This window comes from Pseudophryne corroboree, chromosome 5, assembly GCF_028390025.1.
Source record: "Pseudophryne corroboree isolate aPseCor3 chromosome 5, aPseCor3.hap2, whole genome shotgun sequence".
Lineage (NCBI taxonomy): Eukaryota > Metazoa > Chordata > Amphibia > Anura > Myobatrachidae > Pseudophryne > Pseudophryne corroboree.
Window position 1 is genome coordinate 791,931,281 of NC_086448.1, and position 25,810 is coordinate 791,957,090.

A 25,810-nucleotide genomic window follows, 5' to 3' on the forward strand; every position below is an offset into this window, starting at 1 on the left:
GCTGCAAATCCGTTTACAACTCACTATCGAATGTTTTTTCCAGTCTGTGCGTAGCGCAGGACTTACTCCTACAGTGCGATAGAAACAGGCTGAACGGCTGGAGCTGGCGTCACGCACCCTCCCAGAAAACGCTTGGGAACGCCTGCGTTTTTCCTGACACTCCCAGAAAATGCCCAGTTACCACCCCCAAACATCCGCTTCCTGTTTATCAACTTGCATACGCCTAGTGATCAAGAAAATCGCTGGATTCTTTAGCTGTTTGGTCTGTACGCATGCACAGTTGATCGATGATCGTCCACCTTGTGAATTTACACAACAGCGGTCAGGCCCGAATTAGGCCCTTGGATCAAGCTACGCTAAAGATGTATATTTGCTTCATGTGCTAAAACTCGCTATTTGGGAAAAGGGATGCGTCGGAATTAGACCCTAACCATGCAACCTGCAGATGTGACATCTTAGACTACAGTATCTCATCCGGCTAACCAAAATGTCATTGTTATGATTTGCTGAAAACATTGCAATGATACTGTGGCCAGTCGGTATTCAGCGGACCATGCCGTGATTCTGAGAGGAACAGCCAGCGCCATCCTGACGCATGAACTGGTAGGCGCACACAAGCATGCAGGTGCCAGGGAACAGACACAGGTGCCTGAGGAGACGCAGTACTTGCTCTGCAAATTGCCATTCTTCTGCGTTTGAAAATGACCCTTTCTGCCCTCATTTGTCTTCTCTCTGTTTTTCATAACTGTTATTGGGGAGAAAACTGTACATTTAATTATATATTATTTCAGCATATTTTCTAAAATATGTATTCATGTTGAATATACAATCTTTAAAAAAAAAACAAAAAAAAACATTCTCCAGATGTTTGCAATTCTTTATTTTTAAATTGTTGATGCTGTTCTCTGAATGATCCATTTCTTCACTCTCAGGCTGCTAGAATTCATTATAATGGAATTTGTGAAGAAGATAGTTAGTAGGTAACGCGTATTCAGTGTCGATGTAAAATCCAGCTGATTGAGCCGGCAGCTGTGGGGCTTCATTATGTTTTGAAAGGCGGCATGTCACGCCAGCTGTCCCATTCTAAGGGCACGGCTCCGTCTTTTACTGTACTAGTCATAAATGTGAGAATTGTGCATCGACAAAAAGTGTCAGCTGAGCTTTAACTGGTTTTTAAACAAGAACGAGGAACAGTCGCTCAGGGAAACAGCCCTATGAGACCGAGACAGGAAGGAGAAAGATATATGTACAGGATGGGCGGTACAGAGCAATGGAAGGAGGCCAAGTGAGTAGTGGGTGCATAGTTATGTGGATACGGTATAGGAAGAACGGGTCTTCTCGAGACTTAAAGAATACAGGAAATTGCCCATAGCACCCAATCAACCCTTTAAAACTCTTAAGTGACTGTACTTCCCCTCAAAGTTATGTTCATATTTGGAAAATGAAGGTGAAAGTGACTAAGCCAAAGGCGCTCTACAATGTAATATGTAAAGAAAATACCCTAATAGATCAATTATATAAAGGTTTCATTATACATAGGGAGAACTCAGATAACGATAGGCATACCCCGCTCACGGATAATAAATCAGTAGGACACACCCTTATATCATAGATGCCTACCCTCCCGTATCCTGCGGGAGGCTTCCCTTACAGCCATAAATCTCCTGCTGTCCTGCTTTGTAGGTCAGTTCTCCCAGATTCTTCAGATTCTGCCAGGGGTGACACTAAGGAGTTTCTTTGCAAGAACAGTGATTTGCTGTAGCTGCTCAGGAGTCACTGCTGGCGATTCTCATTATCCCCCCCCTTGTGGGAACCCCTGACACTGACAGGAGAGAGACAGCAGCACATGATCAGACACAGGGTCTTCAGTTCTTATGGTGCACTGACCCACAGCCTATGCTTCTGCTGTTAGGGTAAGAATCTTTCTTTAGTTACACATTTGTTTAATTAGAGGAGTTGGTGTCTGGAATGATTTGGTTAATGCTGTAATGTTATAGAAAACAGCACATCCAATAAATATAGGTAGTGCCTACAGGATACAGACCAATATTCACAATAAAATAACATCTAATACACAAAAATCATAACTTACTTATATACTCAGGGATGAATTCACACAAGGTCATATTGCATTTAGAATTTATTACATAGGCATCACATTTACCATGTATATTGTGCTGAGTGAGAAGAGAAGAAAATAAATATCACAGCGAATACATATTGCAAACAAGAAACACTGTATTACAGACAGCAATGTTAGTATAAATTAGAGATGTGCGGCGTACATTTTTCGGGTTTTGTGTTTTGGTTTTGGATCTGGATGCCTGCTAGTGTTTTGGATCTGGATTGGTTTTGCCAAAACCACCCTTTCGGGTTTCGGTTTTGGATCTGGATGATTTTTGAAAAAAAGCATAAAAACCGCTAAAATCACAGAATTTGGGGGTAATTTTGCACCTACGGTATTATTAACCTCAATAACATTCATTCCACTCATTTCCAGTCATTATAGGGGAGCATCCATGAAATGATGTGGCAAAGAAAAGACATGCAAGATGGAATTGTCCTTGGGCCCTCCCACCCACCCTTATGTTGTATAAACAGGACATGCACACTTTAACAAACCAATCATTTCAGCGACAGGGTCTGCCACATGACTGTGGCTGAAATGATTGGTTTGTTTGGGCCCCCACAAAAAAATAAGCAATTAATCTCTCCATGCACAAACTGGCTCTACAGTGGCAAGATGTCGTCCTCATCCTCAGATCCCCCCCTCCCCACTTCAGTGTTTACATCCTCATCCTCACAGAGAAATACTATTCAAACAAACAAACCACATCATTTAGGTGTCAGTGGACTGCTTACGCTATTACCCAAAGTTTCTGAACTTGACAATGACTTATGATGAATGCGCTGCAGGTGACGTATAAGGGAGAATGTTCCTAGGTGGTTAACATCCTTACCCCTACTTATTATTGATTGACAAAGGCAACAGATGGCTTGACACCTGTTGTCCGGATTTGTGGATAAATAATTCCACACCAAAGATGTGGCTTTTTTGGTATTTTGCCTAGACATGACAATGGGCTTTTTCATCCCATGGGCAACAACTGTCTCCACTGGTGCCTTATTCAAACAAACCACATCACCATCAGAATCCTCATCGTCAACTTCCTCCACAGCGCCAGATACACCCATATCCTCCTCATCCTGGTGTAATTCTACAGTGACAGCCTCAATCTCAATATCAGCAACTGGACTGGCGGTGCTCCTCCCAGCACTTGCAGGGAGCGTGCAAATATTGGTAGGAGCCTCCTCTTCCCATACAGTGTTGTGACGGTCCGGCTTAGACATTGCAACCGCAGACAGCGCCAGCACCCCTGTATTTTCACAACACCCCTGTAATTTTACAGCATACAAGACAAGGCCAATGTATATTTATTTTCACTGCACCCCTGTATTTTTACAGCATACAGGACCAGTGCACTTTTATTTTAAAAACAGCAGCCCTGAATTTTTACAGCATACTGGGTCAGTGTACATTTATTTTCACTGCACCCCTGAATTTTTACAGCATACAAGACAGGGCCAGTGTACATTGATTTTCACTGCACCCTAGAATTATTACAGCATACAAGACATGGCCAGTGTACATTTATTTTCACTGCACCCCTGAATTTTTACCACATACAGTACAGGGCCAGTGTGCATTTATTTTCACTGCACCCCTCAATTTTTACAGCATACAAGACAGGGCCAGTGTACATTGATTTTACTGCACCCCTGAATTTGTACAGCACACAGGGCCAGTGTAATGTTATTTTAACAGCACCCCTTTATTTTTTACAGCATACAGGACCAGTGTGCTTTTAATTTTTAAAAACAGCACCCCTGAACTTCTACAGCATACAGGGCCAGTGTAATGTTATTTTAACAGCAGCACCCCTATATTTTTACAGCATGCATGACCAGTGTGCTTTTAATTTAACAACTGAACCCCTGAATTTTTACAGCATACAGGGCCAGTGTAATGTTATGTTAACAGCAGCACCCCTATATTTTACAGCATACAGGAGCAGTGTGGCTTTTAATTTTTAACAACTGCACCCCTGAATTTTTACAGCATACAGGGCCAGTGTAATGTTATTTTATCATCAGCACCCCTATATTTTACAGCATACAGGAGGACAGTGCCCCTGCACCCTGTACAGCGCAGTGACAGCCAGGAAAGCGACACCCATGTACAGCTGTAGCACCCATAACAGCACTTGAAACACCAGTGAAGGCCAGGACAGAACCCCTAACACAACACAGGTACACCACAGTGACTGCAGCAGCACCCCTGCAGAGCACACACTGACCCCACCCGACGCCACCACCCACAGAGAGACAGAGGTCTGTCTGCCTCACTCTCTAAGTCCGGAGTGAAAATGGCGGCGACGATCGGCTGCTTATATGGACTCCAAAACCCTCAAGAATCCGACTGTGGGATGATGATGTTTTTCTACGTTCTGGTTTCCAAGTCTGGCGGGAAGCCCCGAGCCGGCCTCGGATACCGGCTCAGAGCGTGAAGTTCAGGGGGGAGGGAAGGGTTCGGTTCCCTGAGAACCGAACCCGCTCATCTCTAGTATCAATACTTGCAAAACTTCCCAAAATATATTGTTACTAACGTTATATAGAAATATCTCACAACAGCAAGCATTTAAGCATGGACACGCTCATTTGTGGAACTAGCCACGCCCTTTGGCCAGAGTATGACATGCCCCCTCGACAGCGCGGTGTGCTTCGCATGGCACATCCTACTGTAATCTCCCTGATTCTGGTTTTCAATTGTAAGCAAGTATTCTTTAAATACTTGATATATCCTGCATAAGAGTGAGTGGGTTACGTCCATTGCTTATTCACTGAATGCCGCTGAAGGGTGAAGGACACTAGTGGAAATCCATAAAGATACTTTTATGTGCAGAGTTCAACACTTACAGTGTCAGTGGGGTACACTTATCTCTAGTCACCTCCCTACAGCATATTTTATCACTGAGTGCTACTATATTAAAACTTAACTAATGTACTACATAGTGAAACATTTTTACGTTTTTGGTTTCCTCTAAATTCACCATGAGGATAAGAAGTCCGTGAGAAGCAGAGACAAACTAAGCAAAACAGAAAGGACCATCCAGAAACTCTGAAAAGGAATGTGTTGTATATACAGTGTATATATATACACACATATATATATGTTTATATATATATATGTTTATATATATATATATATATATATATATGTTTTTATATATATATATATATATATATATATATATATATATATATATATAAATAGGCAAATAGGCGGCACTCCCGGGCTTCTCAGAAATAACACTCGAGATCACTCAAGGTTAGTTGCTTTACGTTTCGGTTTATTAAACCGTCATCAGAAGATAATCTATCTTCTGATGACGGTTTAATAGACCGAAACGTAAAGCAACTAACCTTGAGTGATCTCGAGTGTTATTTCTGAGAAGCCCGGGAGTGCCGCCTATTTGCCTATTTGTATACTACTTTGTGTCTGGAGGGCACCCGGCAGGCTGTTCATCTCCATCGCAGTGGAGTGCCGAATATCCTTTTTCTCTCTCTCTCTCTCTCTCTCTCTCTATATATATATATATATATATATATATATATATATATGTAGTTGAATAGTGTATTTCATTTACAAATTACGTTGTATAGCGCCTTCGGCTCCAACTCTTTCATTTTCCATTTGTGCTTTTGAAATGTGACATTTCAGGAAGTGACAGAACTTTGGCCGGCTTGTTTGGGACATTGGTTGCGAATCCTCAGTTTTATACAGTACCTGTAAGATTATATTACATAATGGCTGACTTTGCCGGGTTTTCCCCCTAGAGAGTGTCAGAGAGGACAATCATGGCCAAAGTCCAGAGGTGCGTAGTGCAATTGCATTATCATGACTGCTGCTGTTCAAAGCCGCAATTGGCTGCATTTTATTGAGTGTGTCAGTGCCTTGATTATGTATTACAAAGCAAATTACTTCATTAAACCCCCCAGGGAGTCTGGACCACTCTTTTGGGAGTCTGGGAGAGCCCTCTGAACTTCTGGACACTCCCAGACATTTTAGGAGAGTTGGCAAGCATTCTTTAGCAGGTGCCTCTCTCTGTCCTTCGTCTTGCCCATTCCCTGTGATTTAAACTGCTGCTTCAGCACAGTGCGCCTGGTGTGGATGGTTTGTTTTCTCTCTATAATTGTAGAATTGCAATGTGGTACCGGCCTTCCAAGAATCTAGCCTTTCACAAGAGGAAGCTTCATTGAACGTGGTGCATGCTCTAAGGATCTATGCGGACCCCTCGGGTCCAGGAAGGCCCATACCGCACATGCTACACCCATTTCTTCAATTCTCACCTCTCCGGAGTTCCATTAGGAAAACAGATTCATTATTCATTCTCTATGGATTCCACAAGCGGGGCTGGCCAGCCAATAAACAAACGTTGGCATGTTGGCTCCGCATGACCATCTCACAGGCTCACACGCGGGCTATTCTTCCAGTTCCAAGTACAGTCTTTGCTCACTCTACTCGCTCTGTGGGTCCTTCGTGGGCATCCCGTCGTGAAGGGTCTGCTGAACAACTTTGCAAGGCCGCTACATGGTCTTCTACCCACACGTTTCTTAGGTTCTGTGCCTTTGATACGTTTGCCTCTCAGGATGCATCCGTTGGCCGCAATGTCCTCCTTTCAGCTTAGGAGCATTCCCTCCCTATATCATCTGCTTTGGGACTTCCCAAGGTTAAGGATTAACCCTATGGAGACCATGGACTCTGAAGAAGAAAATAAGAGTTATGGTAAAACTTTCCCTTGTTAACTCTTTTTCTTCGAAGTCCATGGGATCCACAGGGCGGGTCAAATCCCTTGACCCACTTATTTGATTCTACCCAACAAAGAGGTTAATAAACTGTTATTTGTAAAATAAAAAGACACTAGAATAACAAAAGTAAACTGATTATTTTATTAAAGGGTTTTATAATATAGTCTGTTGGAAACCAAAACAACTGTGTGACTCGGAGTGTGGATAGACTTTCATATGACTATCACAATGGGGGTCATTCCGAGTTGTTCGCTCGCAAGCTGCTTTTAGCAGCTTTGCACACGCTAAGCCGCCGCCTACTGGGAGTGAATCTTAGCTTATCAAAATTGCGAACGAAAGATTAGCAGAATTGCGAATAGACACTTCTTAGCAGTTTCTGAGTAGCTCCAGACTTACTCGGCATCTGCGATCAGTTCAGTCAGTTTCGTTCCTGGTTTGACGTCACAAACACACCCAGCGTTCGCCCAGACACTCCTCCGTTTCTCCAGCCACTCCCGCGTTTTTCCCAGAAACAGTAGCGTTTTTTCTCACACACCCATAAAACAGCCAGTTTCCGCCCAGAAACACCCACTTCCTGTCAATCACATTACGATCACCAGAACGAAGAAAAAACCTCGTAATGCCGTGAGTAAAATACCTAACTGCATAGCAAATTTACTTGGCGCAGTCGCACTGCAGACATTGCGCATGCGCATTAGCGACTAATCGCTCCGTTGCGACAAAAAAATAACGAGCGAACAATTTGGAATAACCCCCAATATGCACTGAGCAACCTCTAGAAGATTTGCAGAGTATACAGTACATTTATCACATTCACAATTAATACTAGACATTTCACCTTTCTCTAGAAAATGGAAATATTTGAATGGGTTAAGGTTTAATTCCACTTTAATCCAGTGATTTGTTGAGATGTGGCATCACACAGGTTAAGATTAATACTAAAATAATATTGTTGTTCCTACAGCACAGTGAATAAGCCATTTGCACGTTGTAGCTGTCCTTAGTAATCTATGTCATTTGCTCACAAATCTCCAGCGCAAAATGCTTCCTGTTTCGGAGACAGTGTATTAATAACAAATAATGCATGAATGAAACCCTTCCTTTGTCTGGGAAGATATTACTGCGTGGGGAATAGCGATATGGATTTTTTAGTTTCAATTGGAGCTGGAGCTTTTGGATGAATATTTTCAAGCTATTTGTCTTGAGTAAAAGTGTTTCACTGCTCTAGTGGACGTTGCTAGTTGTCCCGTCACAGTTAGATGGCTTAGTGCAGTGTGTTTGAATCAAAGTATTGCACAGTACTGATATGCACATGCAGGGCCGGCAATAGAAATCTTGGGGCCCTGTGCATTGATATTTCTGGACCCCCCTCAGATTATATTTATATATTAAAGTGCAACGGAATTTGCTGCGCTATATAAGAAAATGTTTATGAATAAATATATATATTTATCTATACACATACAGTATATAAATATGTATATCTCTCCTTCCTCCCCCACACACACCACAGTCTGTGTCTTCCTCTCTGCTTCCTCCCTCACACCCCACAGTCTGTCTCTCCCCAATGACTCTATGCTGCATTCCCGGCTCCTCCAGCCCATCCCAAAGCTCTGTATCCCCTCACCAATACACTCTTACCCCGGGGAGAGACTCACCTGCTCTGCTCTCCCCAGTATCCAGACCCAAACAGGTACCATACGGCCCTACATCCCACCAGAAGAGGTCGGCACAGGGAACGGAATCCTGCCCAGCAGGGCTGCTGCAATGTCCAATTACTGCCTGCAACAGAGCTGGACCCATAAGAGCGGTTGCACACTCGCGTCATTGAGTGTGAGAGGCTCCTGTGCCCACACTGCCTATAGCTCACTGCCCTATTTAGACAAGACTGCTCACATATCTGCCGGGCACTAACTGGCATATCCTTGGGCCCCTCTAATCCTTGGGGCCCAGTACAGGTGTCCCCTTTGACCCCCCCTGTCGCCGGCCCTGTGCACATGTAGTTAGGGGATCAGAGCCGAACAGAGTACTGATTTGGGGCTTCCTTCGTGTGGGAACTCGGAATTAAGATCTGAATCTTGGGTTTGGATTGCTTGTAAGTTGCTTCCTCGTGATTTCAGATCAGAATACGAGCCAAAAAAGTTGAGGGCGTTTTTTCCAAAACTCGAAAAACAAAAACAAAATACGAGGGTACGAACAGATCGATCTCTAGTAGAGAGGGCCCGATTCAGAGCTGATCGTAGAATTAGCACATCTACGATCAGAATCATTGACATGCGGGGGGACGCCCAGCATAGGGCTAGTCTGCCCCACATGTCAAGCCCTAACCACCCCACCCCCGCAGAGGGGCGAAAGCATCGCACAGCGGCGATGCTTTTGCACCCGGCAAGTAGCTCCTTGCCTACACTGTGCAATGCTGCAATGCTGTCGCACCCGGCAAGTAGCTCCTTGCCTACGCAGCCTAGCAACGATCTGGACACGCCTGTCTTGTCCGGACTGTGCCCCCCCCAACGGCACTGAAACGCCGCTGGCATGCCCCCTCCCACTCCGCGACCGCCTCTGCCTGTCAATCAGGCTTAGGCGATCGCATCTCACTGTGTGCACACGTGCAGTGCGGCCACTGCGCAAGCATACTACACAAAGGGCTTCAGGCTGCGATCGCTGCCGTCGAAGCGATCGGGTCTGAATGAGGCCCATAATACGGTATATGCAGGGGCGTATTAAGAGAGGAGGTGGCCCATGTGCAGTCTTCAACTGGGCCCCCTCCTTTCTCTAATACTGGCAGCCGGGCAGCATAGTCAGTGTCACTCTGAATGACAGTACCAGGCACTAGTAGGCGCTAGAGCGGAATTAGAGTCTATTGTGCATGCTCAGGACTTCGAGAAAATGGCATGGCAGCCATTATTCTGGTGATTCCTCTACTGCACATGCACAAAACTCCAGTAAAAATGGCTGCTGCTGCCATAGCAGACTCTGGACTCCAGAGAGGTGAGTATTGTAGAAATGGGTGCAGCATGTGCACTGCACCAATTATAAATACTGTATGCCAGTGGATATACTGTATGTCTCTGTAAGGAAAGTATAATTCATATAACAATAGAACATAGGATGTACCTCAATTAATATTTGGTGACAATTAAAAGTCTTTAGTTTATTGTTACTGCAAGTGCGCAAAACTCCAAAAAGACTCCTACGGGGCATACGTTACCCAGTGTATGTACAAAGGTGATGTTGCAATTATAAAGCATGGTATCAGAAATGTCTTGGAAAAATTCTGGGTGTTTCTGGGCCCACCTCATGCCTGCTATAGGAGTGTCATGGATGCCTCACTGAAGTGTTTGTGTACACAGTCGCTCAGTCACTTTCAAAGACACAGACTGAAAATCATTACCTGCCATGGGGCTGGTGAAAATTTAGATGGCGCGAAGGATGATGGTGTCTTAAGACGCACCAGGTGGTAATATAGATTCTATTGGGTGTCACAGTCCTTGGACATTCATACTCATGGCTGTACACCAGGGAAGGGATTCACATAGAGTCGCAGCAGACCCACGATTAGCAGTGCCCTGCTGCTGTGCTTGATTTGTCTTTCCCTATAACTAGAGGCTTCTAGGTCAGTTATAAACAGCACTACAGGGCCACATGGACAGCCCTCTAATGTCCAAAAGGGCCTCACATTAGCCATAATCCTGGTAATGAAAGACATGTCATCTGTCTGTAATAACACATCAACAGGCATGTTGTACGAGTGTTAAAAGCCGTCATAAATCTGACAACAAACAAGGATGAAGCTGGGAGGACACAGGTGAAGGCTCTGGTGATCGCAGGTAAAGGCTCAGAGAAGCACCTGCAGCACAAGGCAATATCTATCTTGTATACAAGACGTGCAGTGCTCCTGGACCCATTGTTCCGGGGGGGCCCGCACTGCACACCCTGCCCACAAGACTATCCACTGTGCAAGGGCTTATTAACATAGGAGGGGGCCAGTGTGCAGTCTCCCACAGGCCACCTCCTCTATAACTGGCATCCAGGCATCACATTTGTGAGAAAACTTTGGCGCTGTGCCAGTCCTTTGTCGCTGTGCCAGTGTATACTGCTCATGTGCAGGTCTCCAGTGAAAAGGCATGGTGGCCATTTTCGCTGAGATTCTTCTACTGCACATACACGGAATGATAGATTAATGCCCGCTGCGCCATTTGCCCTTTGATTTGTGACACAGGACTCCAGAAGGGTAAGTTTTGAAGAAATGGGTGAAGGGTGGGTGTGCCCCCCCCCCCCCACTCCACACCATGCACCCATTATAGATACGGCACCACCACTGTGCCTGCCTATGCAATGCGCCTCCTCTCTATGCTCATACAGTGGCCCATCTTTCTTATGATATATTCAGCCAGATGGAACCATACAGGAGCTTGCATGGCATCTGGCAGGGGCAGGATCCGGTGTGTGGGGGCATTCATGGTGGCTGGACCTGCTGCACGTGGGTGCCCAGCTCACAATGCACACAAAGGGCTTTATATTGCCCATCATTGCTCTATGAACTGATGTTGAAAATGAGTATTTTTGTTGTGAAAATGTGTGTATAACATTTCTGTGGAAACGCAGCTTTCTTTCAGTGCCATAGGATACATTTAAATATATGAAAACAAAAGTTATATAAACTTAATAACAGAACAAGTGACCCCTGGTTAGGGCTAAATAATGAAGATGAAAGTCAATGTAAACGATCTGATGAAGTTTCTTCAAGGTTCGATCTGATGAAGTTTCTTCAAGGTTCGATCTGATGAAGTTTCTTTAAGGTAATCTCCTGGGTGTTTCCGTTCCTAAATTTTCAGTACTTCGAACAAATGGAAATGCCTCTTATACCCCTTTCACATCGCACAAATAACCCGGTATCAACACGGCATATTGCCATGTTGACACGGGTCAGTGTGCGATGTGAAAGCACTTTGGCCGAATTAGCGGGTCGCCTGACCCGGTAATTCAACCCGGTAAAAAAGAAGGGTTATTACCGGGTTGAATACCGGGTCAGGCGTAGTGTGAATGGGAGCCGTTTCGATGCGACACGGCTCCCATTCACAGCATAGGGAGAGGCGGCGCAGGTGAAGAGATTATCTCCCAGCACCGCCTCCACCCCCACCCCTGCTGCTGCTGCGCGCCCCCCCCCCTTCCTGCTGCTATGGCAACCGACCCTGTATATTACCGGGTCGGAAAGCCACCAAAGCAGAGAAAATGCCGGACCCCACCCGGTAAGGACACGTTTCTCTTACCGGGTGGGATCCGGCATTTGCGATCTGAAAGCGGTATTACTGTATTGTGTATATATCATCACTGCTGCCAAGAGGGGGGGGCTTTATAAAAGCTGTCTTTCAATGACTTTCTCCTTCATTATTTAGCCCTGACCAGGGAGCGCTTGACCTATTATTGGGTTTACATGTTTTGCCGCGGTGGGTGATCACCATGTAAGAATTGAGCAGCACTTGGATTGGAGCATAGGAGATACATATTTTCTTTATTGACCTAAATGTTGGGCAATATTTGTTAGTACATAGGTATATTTTTGTAAATAATGTATGTTATTATCTTATCATCTATAACATGCAGTTTTTCACTTACCTGTGAACAGTTCTGAGTGCATCCATTTGTCATCCTACATGTAGTGATACATTTATACAACACTACGTGCCATTAAAACAGGAGATAAAAGCAGTAGATAATTTTACCATAAGAAACAATGAGCCATAGCTTAATATCAGTGTACTTTGCAGTCTCCATTTGGTAAAGGGAACACATCTCAGCCGAAGGATCTCCAACTATGTGGAAAATCTGTGGAAGTCATTGTTTCTGAAATGATGAGTGCTTTTTTTTCCCGTAGGATGCGTCCATTGCTCACCGATTTCATATGATGCGGGAGAAACACCCTGAAAAGTTCAACAGTCGGTAAGAGAAATGTAAACTACTAGATTCCAGCTGACTATTTTTACACAAGAAATTTCTTGTTATTTGTGGTTTCTAAATGTTTACTTCTTAAGTTACTAAATGTTCTTTTTTATTTTGTTTACTATTTGTGTTTGCAAACATCTGTGTGACTGAATTATCCTATCTACTCTAAAATAGTGCAACTTCTAGTGACCCCATAGAACTGAAATGGATTTGTCTAAAGAGTTTATTTCCCTACAGTACATTTACCCCCATAGTTGCCTCAGATAGTATTTGGTGTTGTGTAAAACTAATGAGCCTACTAATGTGGCAAATATGAACCCCGGTCCTCCTGACATCCTTCTATCACTATACCGTTGCCTATAAACATTTAACCAACACAGTCTGACTTTCGGTGGGTCCTCCAAGATGTGCCTCATAATGCATGTTACCCACTTGTTTCTGCTCTGACCCTCTCCTGTCTGCCATAAGTCCACATAGTGGAGCAAACCTAGTCCTCTGCCGAAGTTACATAGACGACATCATTTTTATATGGCATGGAGACGTCTATAGACTCCAGCAATTTTTGTGATACATTAATCACAATGAAAACAATTTAGTTTTCACCACCGAATACAGCAGAAATATGGTAAATGTCCTAGATGTTACCATTTTTACAGATGACCAACATCTATGCACCAAGACATACCATAAAAGTATAGATGTCAATTGTTATATTTTATCTACTGGTGGACACCACCTAATTGGTTATGAAACATACCCTTGGGCCAATTTAAATGAATTAGATGGAATTGTCCCAAAGTAGAGGACTTAGAGACACAAGGAGTACTACTCAGACAACAATTCCTTGATAAAGCTTATGAGGAAGAAAAAGTTGATGCTGATTTCTAATCTAACAAAACAAAGAAAACTGAAGAACTAATAACAAATGTGAGTCACTTCTCAGATTACTCACCTCCTGATTGTTCCATCTGATTAAATAGCACGGAACTACCTTACTTGGACAATTCAAAAAACATCCATTTCACCTACAAATGCTTGTATCTGTATTATTGTAATTTTGTTTTTTAAGCACAGCTGCACCAATGCAATTTTATCTGCAAACACTTAAGACATCTAACATAATTACCATCGCTTCTTAAACCTCTCACAATCCTTTCATTTCTAACACTCCAGATACATTTCTGCAACCACTTTATCTACGCTTTTGACTCATTTCATACGAAATCTACACCCATTAAGCCTACACTGCTTTTCTCACCTGCATTTCTGCAATTCTTCTGCTCGGATTCCCTTACACTCTCCTCTCCTACTTCCACTTTCCCTCAACCTATTTACCTACTTAACACTATGTCAAGGCTTTCTTATACTCCCCACATCACTCAGTGTCTACCTAATAATGTATCTTTATCCTTCCCCCCTAGTCTCCTACACCTCCTACTCCCTCCCCTCCTCTGTCTCCCCTCCATCCCTCTGTTTCCTTCCCCCTCCTTTCCTGTTACCCCACTTTCATTCACCTCTGCCCCATGGTCCTGCTACCCCACAACTCAGCCCTGCTCCCTCTCTCCCTTCCCTGTCACCTCCCCACACCCCCATCCACATCACACTGACCTCCCTCCCTGCCCACCTTCCCCTCCTAGCTCAGGCACCCGCACCATTACCACTCTCTCATCATCCCTGCCCTCAAAGTTAATCTCACCTCATCGCTACAGCAACCCTGATAATCTCATTCACATCTCTCCCACAAACTCATACCCCCTATCCTGTGCCCTCTGGAATGCCAGATCTGTTTGTAACAAACTTGTCCCCACTCATGACCTTTTCATTTCCAACTCCCTACGCACTCTGACACTACTTCTCCTGCTGCTCTCTCTGCTGGGGGCCTCACATTCACACACACACCCCGACCTGGGGGTCGCCATGGGGGTGGTGTTGGGGTCCTTTTACCTTCTAGTTACTCCTACCAACTCATACCACCAGAACCATCCCTTACATTCTCTACATTTGAGGTCCATACTATACGCCTCTTCCAACCAGTACATCTTAGAGTAGCTGTCATTTACCGCCCCCCTGGCACTGCTTCCAAATTCATCGACAACTTTGCTTCCTGGCTTCCTCACTTCCTCTCTTCTGACATTCCCTCCATTATCCTAGGTGATTTCAACATCCCTATTGACATCCCCACACAATCCCCTGCCTCTAAACTCCTTAACCTCACCTCTTTACTTGGTCTCTCCCAGTGGACCTCCTCACCTTCCCATGTGAATGGGAGCTCACTGGATCTGGTCTTCACTCACCGCTGTGATATTTCTGATTTTTCCAACTCCCCATTTCCCCTCTCTGACCACCACTTGCTCTCCTTTAACCTATCTCTCTCGACTTCCCCATCTCTACCTCCTAAGGCTACCATCACTAAGCGTAACATTGAAGCTATTGACACCACATTCCTTTCCTCCTTGTTTGACTCACTTCTCTCTCCTATTCTCTCTCTCTCATGCCCTGAACAAGCCACTTCCACATACAATGCATCCCTTACTTCTGCTCTTGACTCTGTTGCTCCACCAACCACTATTCACCCTCGCAATATTATGCAACAACCGTATATAGTCAGATCCTTCTTGGGATTCGCTGTTCAAAAATATGGTCAAAAAATCCTGTCAGCTATATGATTGTGTCACCTCATGGCATGGCTTACTTCATCCTCCTGCATCACATCCAGGATGTGATGCAGGAGGATGAAGTAAGCCATGAGGTGACACAATCATATAGCTGACAGGATTTTTTGACCATATTTTTGAACAGCGAATCCCAAGAAGGATCTGACTATATACGGTTGTTGCATAATATTGAACTACTCAATGGGTGGCCTATTCACAAGCTTCCTTACAACAACCCTAGAATCTGTGTCCACACTTTCTACAGGCCTGGGACGGTTATCACAAAGGACTCAAGGGCATCTACAAAAATCTATGTGATCAAAAGTAGGTCTATCCGTGTATTAAAATCTATGACAACTCCGAAGACGCGCCCACTTAAGAGTCCCCATAAGAGACTACTTTTTGGAGGACGTCACAGAGGACACCTACAAACACTCTACAAAGGGATTACAAGGGGACTTTCTCACATTCATCTATATCAGATGTAAGGACTCTCTTATATGTGTTTTTGCGCCTATCACTTTCCATTTTCCTGTGTAAAAGTATGCAATGACCTCCATGCTGCTAAATCTAAGGGACACTACTCTCTACTTATTCTACTGGATCTCTCTGCTGCTTTTGACACTGTGGACCATCCTCTCCTACTGCAAATCCTTCACTCCATTGGTCTGCGTGACACTGCCCTTTCTTGGCTGTCCTCCTACCTTTCTGACCGTTCATTCTCTGTCTCCTCTTATGACTCTGCCTCCCCCTCACTTCCACTAACTGTAGGGGTACCCCAAGGTTCTGTCCTTGGTCCTCTACTCTTCTCTCTCTACACGTCCTCACTAGGTAAGCTAATTAGTTCTTTTGGTTTCCAATATCATCTCTATGCTGATGACACTCAAATCTATCTTTCCTCTCCAGACCTCTCCCCTGCTCTCCTCACTCGTATCTCCAACTGTCTCTCTGCTACCTCTTCCTGGATGTCCCAGTGCTTTCTTAAACTTAACATGTCTAAGACCGAGCTGATCATCTTCCCTCCCTCCCGCATAACCTCACCTCCTACAATCTCATTATCTATTGATGGCACTACTATCTCCTCTAGCCCCCAAGTGCGCTGTCTTGGAGTAATCCTTGACTCCTCCCTCTCCTTCAAACCACACATTCAGCACCTCTCACAAACCTGCCGTTTTCATCTAAAAAATATTTCCAGGATCAGACCTTTTCTGACCCAGGATGCTACTAAGACTTATCCACTCACTGGTCATCTCCAGACTGGACTACTGTAATCTCCTCCTAACTGGCATTCCTGACAAATACCTCTCTCCACTCCAATCTATACTCAATGCTGCTGCCCGGCTCATCTTCCTCACCAAACGCACTACGTCCACCTCTCCTCTCTTACTAGACCTTCACTGGCTCCCCTTCCCTTTCAGAATCCATTTCAAGCTTCTTACACTTGCTTACAAAGCCCTCACCCACTCCTCTCCCATCTACATCTCTGACCTTATCTCCCTTTACACTCCCACCCGTCCTCTTCGCTCTGCTAATGCACGTCGACTCTCCTGCCTACGGATTACTTCCTCCCACTCCTACCTCCAAGATTTTTCACGTGCTGCACCACTTCTCTGGAATTCCCTACCTCTCCCCCTCAGACTCTCCACCTCTCTACAAAACTTCAAACGGGCTCTCAAGACCCACTTCTTCACCAAACCCAGCCAAATCTCATCCTAAACCTCTGTCCCACGCTCTCTACGTACCCCATCTGTCTCACCCCTGTCTGTCTACCCTCCCCTTTAGAATGTAAGCTCTCACGAGCAGGGATCTCTTCCCTCATGTGCTTATCCTTCTCTTACTTTAATAATATTCAACTGCACCAAATCCAGCAGTCTTCTGCCACCTGATACTTATTCCAGTGTCATCCACTGATGTAGCTATGTTTATTTACCCTGTACTTGTCCTATATTGTCAACTGTAAGTTGCTGTTTTCCTGCTTGATTATGTGTTTATGTACTCTGTAATTGGGCGCTGCGGAACCCTTGTGGCACCATATAAATAAAGGATAATAATAATAAAATAATAATAATTTCAGACGATTTTCAGTACACAGTACAGAAAGACAGTAGCCGTTTAGAGAAAATCTTAAATCAACTCTGGAACGTCCTTCTAGAGCATGAAATATTAGCTGATATGCTCCCAGAGAAACCCAAAGTTGTCTATATGAAGGCACCAGATACTAGAAAAACAACTAACACATAATCACTTGAAAAAGAAAGATATGGTACAATCTACACTTACAGGGAATACTGTACACTCAACAAAGGTTTTTTTTTTCTATTGTGGAATAATCTATCAAAGCACTTTAAAGAACAGCACAAGCAAGACCTGACAGGGTAAAAATGTATGGGTATTAATTTAGTCTCCAAGAATTGTACAGGAGGAGATTTCTGCAAGAAAATAAATAAAGAGGAATTAGAATGGATTTTTACTTTAAAGACAGTGAGACCCTCTGGTTTGAATGTAGATAAAATAAATGCAGTCATTATGGGCTAGTTTCTGTTTATATTTATTTAAACCAAAATAGTCTGCTAAAAATCGTCAAAATCTGCTAAAAATGCCAAAGATACACTATGACACAACTTGATTCTATATAGAATATATCTTTCCCCTATAGCCTATTGACCTTTTAAAACAATCTATCTTGGTTATTCATACATAAGTAGGAAGTTTTGGCAATATTGCGTTGCCTAGCAACATATTATAGAGAGGACACTCTCACTAGAATCTGGTGAGCACAGTTACCATAGCAACACACTACTAGTGAGGAAGACACTCCCACAGTGATGTCACAACTATAGGGCATTTAATGCCCAAATTCAAGATGACTGACAGACTCTCCGAGGAAGGGCCCAACGGGCTGATACAGGTACAGTAGGAGCACTACCACCTCATACACCATACATTTAAACAATCTACTGGTGGCTACATATCTCCAAAGCCAGAGCACACACCTGGGACTCCAGCCACCAGTCTTTGGGAATTACTGTCACGTGACCACCGTTAGGAGACCTGGAAGAACCACCAGGAAGATGGGCGCCCACGAGAACAGCTAATGAAGGGAAACCAGGTACAGTAAGACTCTTTAGTAGAGGAGGTGCCTAGCAGCAGGTCCTTTGTGAGCCCAATCAGGTTACACCTCCTCCCCAGATGAGAGATTGTTCCCGAAGGGCTCTATGTACTGGGGGATGTCTAGACCAAGGCGTACCACTGGTAACATATATCTGGGGGAGTATAGCCAGTGCGGAGTCCCAGTTTCCCAGGTACATGTAGCAGGTCTGGATCCATCTGTACACATAGGGCTACCCTAAAGATTACTAGGTGAATATCATTGGGCTGAATGCCATCGGGACCACTACTGTAAGAAATGGGTATTTTTAACATTTATTAGACTCTAATATACTTTTTCTTCTCAGAGACTATCTCTTAATTAAGCAGGATGACACTGTCTAAGGACACTGACCACAAATGCAATTTCATTGTTTGGTGACAATACTTCATTTTAACAACTTTAACTAATGAACCGCATCACACACCTTTTGTTATTTGCTCCTATTTGTGAGTTTTTTTTGTATATAATACAGTAAAGGCTTTATACTTAATCATCATGTTAGTGCATTTGGGCTGCTCAATGCCTTAGTTATTTTTCCACACATGTTGTACAGTAATTGTGGGCTAATAGTCCATCTCAGGCGCAGGCTATACCTTCCATTTCTAGCTTATCACATAGAATTTTAGTGTCACACATAGGTCCTTTTTTCACCTAACTGCTACCTTTACAACATTTAGGGACCTATGTATCAATATTTGTGTGATATCCCCTGAAAATGGGATACCCAAAAATATTAAGTATCCCTTAAATGTAGATCTCAGAGATTGGAGATATCAGTCCCCCATTTTTGATCACAAAAGCAGCCCCTATAGGTTTCTGGGTGTTGCTTTATTACCAAATTTACCATGTGGAATTCTGGAACTTGGCCCCGATAGCTAATGCTATAGAAAGATGCAATTAGTCACTGTAGCCTATAGGCTACGGTCCCCAAAAAGTAATAAATGAGCCCCTTACCGCTGTCTTACTGGGCAGAGTCAAGCGATACTTCAATCTGTTCAGTCCATAATAACAACATTTTACTATATTAATAAAGAACAAATAAATACAAAAGAATGGAGGTTAAAATGATGGAATGCGAAGACTAGATATTGCTCAGAATAGAAAGACAAATCTGATATATATAGATATATAGACAATTCTCAGACTATTATTCATTGGTGAGGTTTTTTTGCATAGAGGCAAAAGAGGACTGTTTTGGTGTCTCTCTGGGGCACACTTTTTATAAATTAACTTATTGATGAAGATAGAATGTTGTGAAATGTAATTATAAGGATAAAACGTAACTTTTATAATATTATATTTATATTATTCAGTGGTATAAAGTATCTTTCTAGCCATGTGCAGTTGTAGGTTGTGTGCAGCTCATTGTAATGAGCACCCCTGTGGGGTTGCGAGGTAATGTAAGCGATGTTGCCCTATCGTAATGTTATAGTCCTAATGTGCCGCTGTTACGAGTGTTCCTACATCATTCCATTGGCGCATCACGTTCATCACTCGGCAGAAATTCTGCCCCAACATGTCAGTCTAATCGGTTTGAAAGTAATTTAGCTACATTACGGAAGTACACAACATACTGTATGTTTCTTTTTTTGGGAAATATACAACATTTGAATAAAGAATATCTACTTTAAAGGGAAAGTATGTTACTTAGGATAACCTTTTTTATTTACCTAACAATTTAAATTATTTAAGACCTCAAAGAACGGTTTTTAAAATTTGTTAAAACATGATACATTTTAGCGTAAACATTTTTAACACCATTTTTTTCTCATAAAATTAGCTAGTCTAAAAATGCCAATAAAATATTACCATGTGTATTATATACATAGTCATATTTTATTAGTATTTTTAGACTACAATTAAAATGGAAACTTTTTTTCCATTATAGATATACATGTTTGTTTTTTTAGAATCATACTATCCCTCAATTTGCTAGTGTATGAGAAGAAAGACGTGTTTAAATTAGGAAAATAACTTGTAAGTGAAATTTAGTAAATATATTTCAACTGTGTATTTACTATTTAAAATGCATTATCCAAAACATTCCTTTCAAATCATTAGGTGTTGTATATTTTTCTTGCGATTTAAAAAAAAATTAACTCAGGAAGGAATCAAAACTAGTATAAAAATGACCCACTTTTTAATAAAAATTCATTAATCTTGTAAATGATCGATTAGAAAACACAATTTCATAATCATTTAATGTTCACTTTTAAAATTTGCCATTTATGCACTCAATGAATAATATAATTATTCACATAAAATGCAAAGCAAAGACAATTAAAATGCTATGTGTCGTACAAACAAAAAAATTGTATATTTTATTTTCCAGTCACATTAAAATGATGTTTATACCTTGTTAATTTTTAATATATCTCCATCATTTTATTTACAATTATTTCCCATTTTACTCTAATTAGAGGATAAATAATCAGTCTATAATCTCTATAACATGGCTGTGTATTTCTTTCTTTTTTTTTGTGATGTATTGAAATTGTATAAGCACCAGGGAGTAATATGGAAGCAACTTTGAATGCTTGAATATATAGTAAATGGCATCAAAACAATTATATTTTATTTACATGAGAACAAAAGAGGAAACAAGTAATCTGATCTGTTAAACTTCTGTGAGACTGTATAAAATAATTCAACAAGATTGTTTATTTTTACTAATGTATATTTTTATTACTAATATATTGAGACTGGACATGATTGATATGTAGTTCATTGTAGTAAAAAAATATATTTTTGTTTGTCTAATTAATTTAGTTATAAATCTAAATTATTTTTGGAAAATGTTGGTAAATTATATTTTTACATAATATTGCATGAAAAACATTTATACAGTCAGAAAATAAAAATCTGTCAATTATCAAGAATGAAAAACATTATTAAAACATAACTTGTTCTTCAAAGGCTGTTTAGTAGCATTACAAAGTTTAATAATCTGTTATATGATAGAATTAGAGATATTTTTTTCAGATAAGCTTATACTGTTTGCAAAACCAGGCAAGATTAATTTTTCTTTCAATACTTCATTTTCTGAAGAGGAGATCGAAATTGACCTGCTGTATTTAATTACTTGTATCAAAACATCTAGGAAACATAATAAACAATTTTATTTTTTTAAGTTTATTTAAACTTTTATTGAAACCACTGTTAAAGGAACATATCCTAAATGTTAAAGTTTTAAATGCACAATATGAAGCTGGTGCAGAGTTGAGTGGGTGTCAGTGGTAATTGCTCCTGTATTGGGTGTATTTGCCTATATACAGAGCTGAATGCATCTCTGGCCAGTGGCCACCCCTGTCTGTATGATTGGTTTGATACTGGTATAACAACTGCCTTGACATTGCTGCTGGCACCCAAAATGGCTGCCTCACCTTTTGCATGCTCCTGATCATCTCCATAAAACAGCTTAAATTCACCTCAACTGACCTATGAATCATCATAAATATCCAAGAACTTACCTTTAACTTGTACTACTCTACACGGACATCTCATCAAAACCAACGGATTGCATTCCTGCGCTGAGATACACACTGGATTGAATCCTCTGCATCCCTCCACTGAGAAGTCCTTTAGTTTGGCATCTACTGTGCTCTGCATTGGACATCCCAGACAAGGTACTGTGGACTAAAACCTATCTTTGGCTCCACCCATCCCCTCACTTAAACATCATCCACCTCTGTTCCCTGAGCAACAAATAACTGTGACTTCTTGCATTAATCAACTAATATCAGTATATTCAAGCTCTGAATTTCTGCAGGGTCACTGTTCACTTCAAATTGTAGGATCCATTTCCCAGGACACATGTTATCACTGCTCACACAAGAAATCTACTTCAAGGGCCTCTCGCATTGAGACTTTTCACACCTACACAATAGGAATTGGATTCTAACACCTTTCCACAAGCCTGCTCTGTCCTGGAATAATTGCCTAAATCAGCAACAGAAAAAGCAAAGTTATTTTATTTATCACTTGTGTCAAATATACCCATCGTATTAAAGAGCAGCAATATGGTATAGCAATAACTCTGTTCATAAACCCGTTATAATTTTTGGATCACATACCGAATTGGGGAATAAAAACCACACCAAAAAACAACAACCCACTGCTTTCTCTCCCTCTCTCATCATCATATGCAGCTCATAAGTATAGTAATCTGTCATTGATGACGCAATGTATACGTATTCCTCCAGCTTCATTCTTTCACTCTGCCCACCACGTTCCGCAGTTCCTATTACACCATCGCAGGCTTCTATTCTCCAATCCCTTGGCATTTAAAAAAAACCCACAGGCTCATTCCTGGGAAGCGAGAAGGCTGGAAATGTATTTTCCCTGGTAACCACCTAAGTCCTATGCCCATCTGCTCACCCCAAGCTTCAAAGAGCAATCAAATAGAAGTGATACCCAAAAGACGGCCCTGTGCTTGGAAGAACAGAACTGTCAACTCTCGCTTTGTGACGCCCATACCCAGACCTCCTGCACTTAACATAAAGAAAACTGAAGGCACTCTGGTATGCCCAATCAGGTCAGTCCTTTGTAATGCCAGATCTATAAGAAACAAGACTGCACCAATTGCTGACCTTATTGAATCTGCAGATATAGCCTGTATTACAGAGACCTGGCTAGATGAAAATGCACCACCTATATTGGAGGCTGTGGTCCCAACAAATTACTCTGTCATCCACAACCCAAGACTGGACCGCAGGGGTGGCGGGGTGGCTATCTGCCTCAAAAAAGAACTTAAACTTAGGGTCCACCCCATTGAAATTACTCACTCATTCGAGTGCATTGCTGCTCAGAGTTTGACAGGATTAGGTTTCAGAGTACTTCTCATTTACCGGCCCCCTGGAGATGGCAAGATATTTCTACAAGAAATTGCAGACACTGTTGCTGGCCTGGTTCTGGAACATCAAAGATGGCTCATCCTCTGGGATTTCAATGCATTGGTGGATGATGAGCTCTCATGCCTTGGCCAAGACCTCCTGTGCACAATGAATGGTCTGGGCTTCACGCAGGTCATTCCTTCTGCCGCACATAAAAGTGGTCACACTCTTGATCTTGTCTTTCAGATTGTATTAGAAGTCACTGACCTAAATATAAGTCGTCAGACCACCACTCCCTTTGGTTCTCAGTTGCAACCCCTCAAATAAGATCTCTGACCATGGAGTTGACCAGGTATCATCCAAGGAGAGGTATGACTCCCCAGGCTCTTGCAGCAAATCTGGATCTCTCTGCTATACTGGGTGCCTGTGAAGATCCCTGTTCCCTAGTCCGTTATTATAATAGGGATGTTATGGCTTCAATTGATATTATTATGGCCCTGTGCGAATGAGACCTCGAAATCCACAACGTCGAGCTCCCTAGTTCAACAACAGTGTTAGTAAGCTCAAGAAAAGGGGGCGTAGACTTGAAAAACGATGGAGGAAAGCTAACATAGTGGATGACAGAATAAAACTAATAAAGTATAATGAAGAATATCAATCGACAATCACCCGTAAGAAATCACAGTTCCTGTCAAATGAGATCACGGCAGCAAACAATAGGCCAGCTCAACTTTTTCGCACAGTGGAGATGCTTTGCAAGCCAGTATGCCTGCAGACTGATGAAACCCTCTCCCAGGCAAGATGCAACGAGTCTGCAAACTTCTTTGCAGATAAAATATCCACCATCCGTGCTGGAATCTCCACAGTGCCATCAAAGGAGTGCCAAACTACAAAGCCTGCCAATATAAGCCACCTGCCTTCATGGACCAGCTTTAACCCAGTGGATATAAAGGACACTGCTGAAATTGCTCGGATTTTGCGTCCCACCACCTGTGATCTGGACCCGGCCTCAACCAAGCTTCTAATAGGTTGTATGGATATAATTGGTCCTGTCTTTGCAAAAATTGTTAAATGCTCTTTGCAGACAGGCATTTTTCCTGGACCCCTAAAGGAAGCAATTGTTAGACCTCTTCTTAAAAAACCTAATTTAGATCCCTACTGCATGACCAACTACAGGTTGGTATTAAACCTTCCTTTTCTAGGAAAGGGTATTGAGAAAGTGGTTGCAAATAAACCGGAAACCCACCTGACAACCCATGATATTTATGATCCATTCCAATCAGGATTCAGAAGAAAACATAGCACTGAAACAGTCCTGGTGTATGTGTGTGTTAAATGATCTTCTGATGGCAAGAGATAGAGGTGACTGATCAATATTAATCCTTCTAGATCTCTCTGCAGCATTTGATACCATGGACCATGGGCTCCTGATTGAGCGACTGATACATTTTTGTGGACTGGATGGGACAGTCCTAAGCTGGTTCAAATCATTTCTCACAGGCAGGTCACAGAGAGTATCGTCTGGAGTACACTCATCACCATCAGTGCCATTGCCATGTGGTGTCCCACAAGGTTCTATACTATACCCCATGCTTTTTGCAGTATACATGCTCCCGCTGGGTGAAATAATCAGGGACCATGGCCTGGTCTACCACTGCTGTGCAGATGATACACAACTGTACTTGTCCTTTGCTCGAGGCACTGATAACCCAATAGCAACCCTAAATGGCTGTCTAGCTGAACTCCAGGAGTGGATGAGCGACTGAACCCGGATAAAACAGAAGTCCTTATGATAGGACCGCAACATCAAATGACAAGACTGCAGCATAGCCAACCAACTGGACTTACACTCGGAGATTCAGAATTACAAACCACTGATCGTGTGCGCAATCTTGGCGTTGTCCTGGATGGTGTCTTGACACTTAAACATTAGATATCAGCCACAATCAAATCCTCATTCTTTCACCTGAGGAACATAGCTAGAATCAAGCACTTAATTCCTTCAGATGACCTGCCAAAAGTCAAACAGTACATGCATTTGTATCATCTCAATTAGACTACTGTAATGCCCTCTACCTTGGTCTCCCAACAAAAGAATTGCAACGCTTACAGTTGGTGCAAAACACAGCTGCCAGGCTGTTAACCAACCAGCCCCGTTCTAGCCACATAACACCCATCCTCTACTCCCTCCACTGGTTGCCTGTAAGATGGCAATCATCTTCAAAATTGGCTTACTGAGTTTCAAAGCACTACATGACCAGGGCCCAAGGTACCTGAAGCAGCTTCTGATCCCATACTGCCCCACTCAATTACTGCGATCTGTAGATGAAGGACTTTTAGCAGTACCTAGAATCTCCCGT

At 42.5% G+C, this 25,810-nt stretch overlaps 1 protein-coding gene across 1 annotated transcript in view; it reads left to right on the forward strand.

Annotated features, from left to right (window-relative positions):
* The window catches only part of DGKB (diacylglycerol kinase beta), a 903,118-nt gene that overhangs the window by 441,109 nt on the left and 436,199 nt on the right, over nt 1-25,810 (forward strand). The window contains exon 19 of the mRNA XM_063924421.1: nt 12,746-12,810. Coding sequence (XP_063780491.1) covers nt 12,746-12,810 — 65 coding nt within the window. The remainder of the gene's footprint in view (nt 1-12,745; nt 12,811-25,810) is intronic.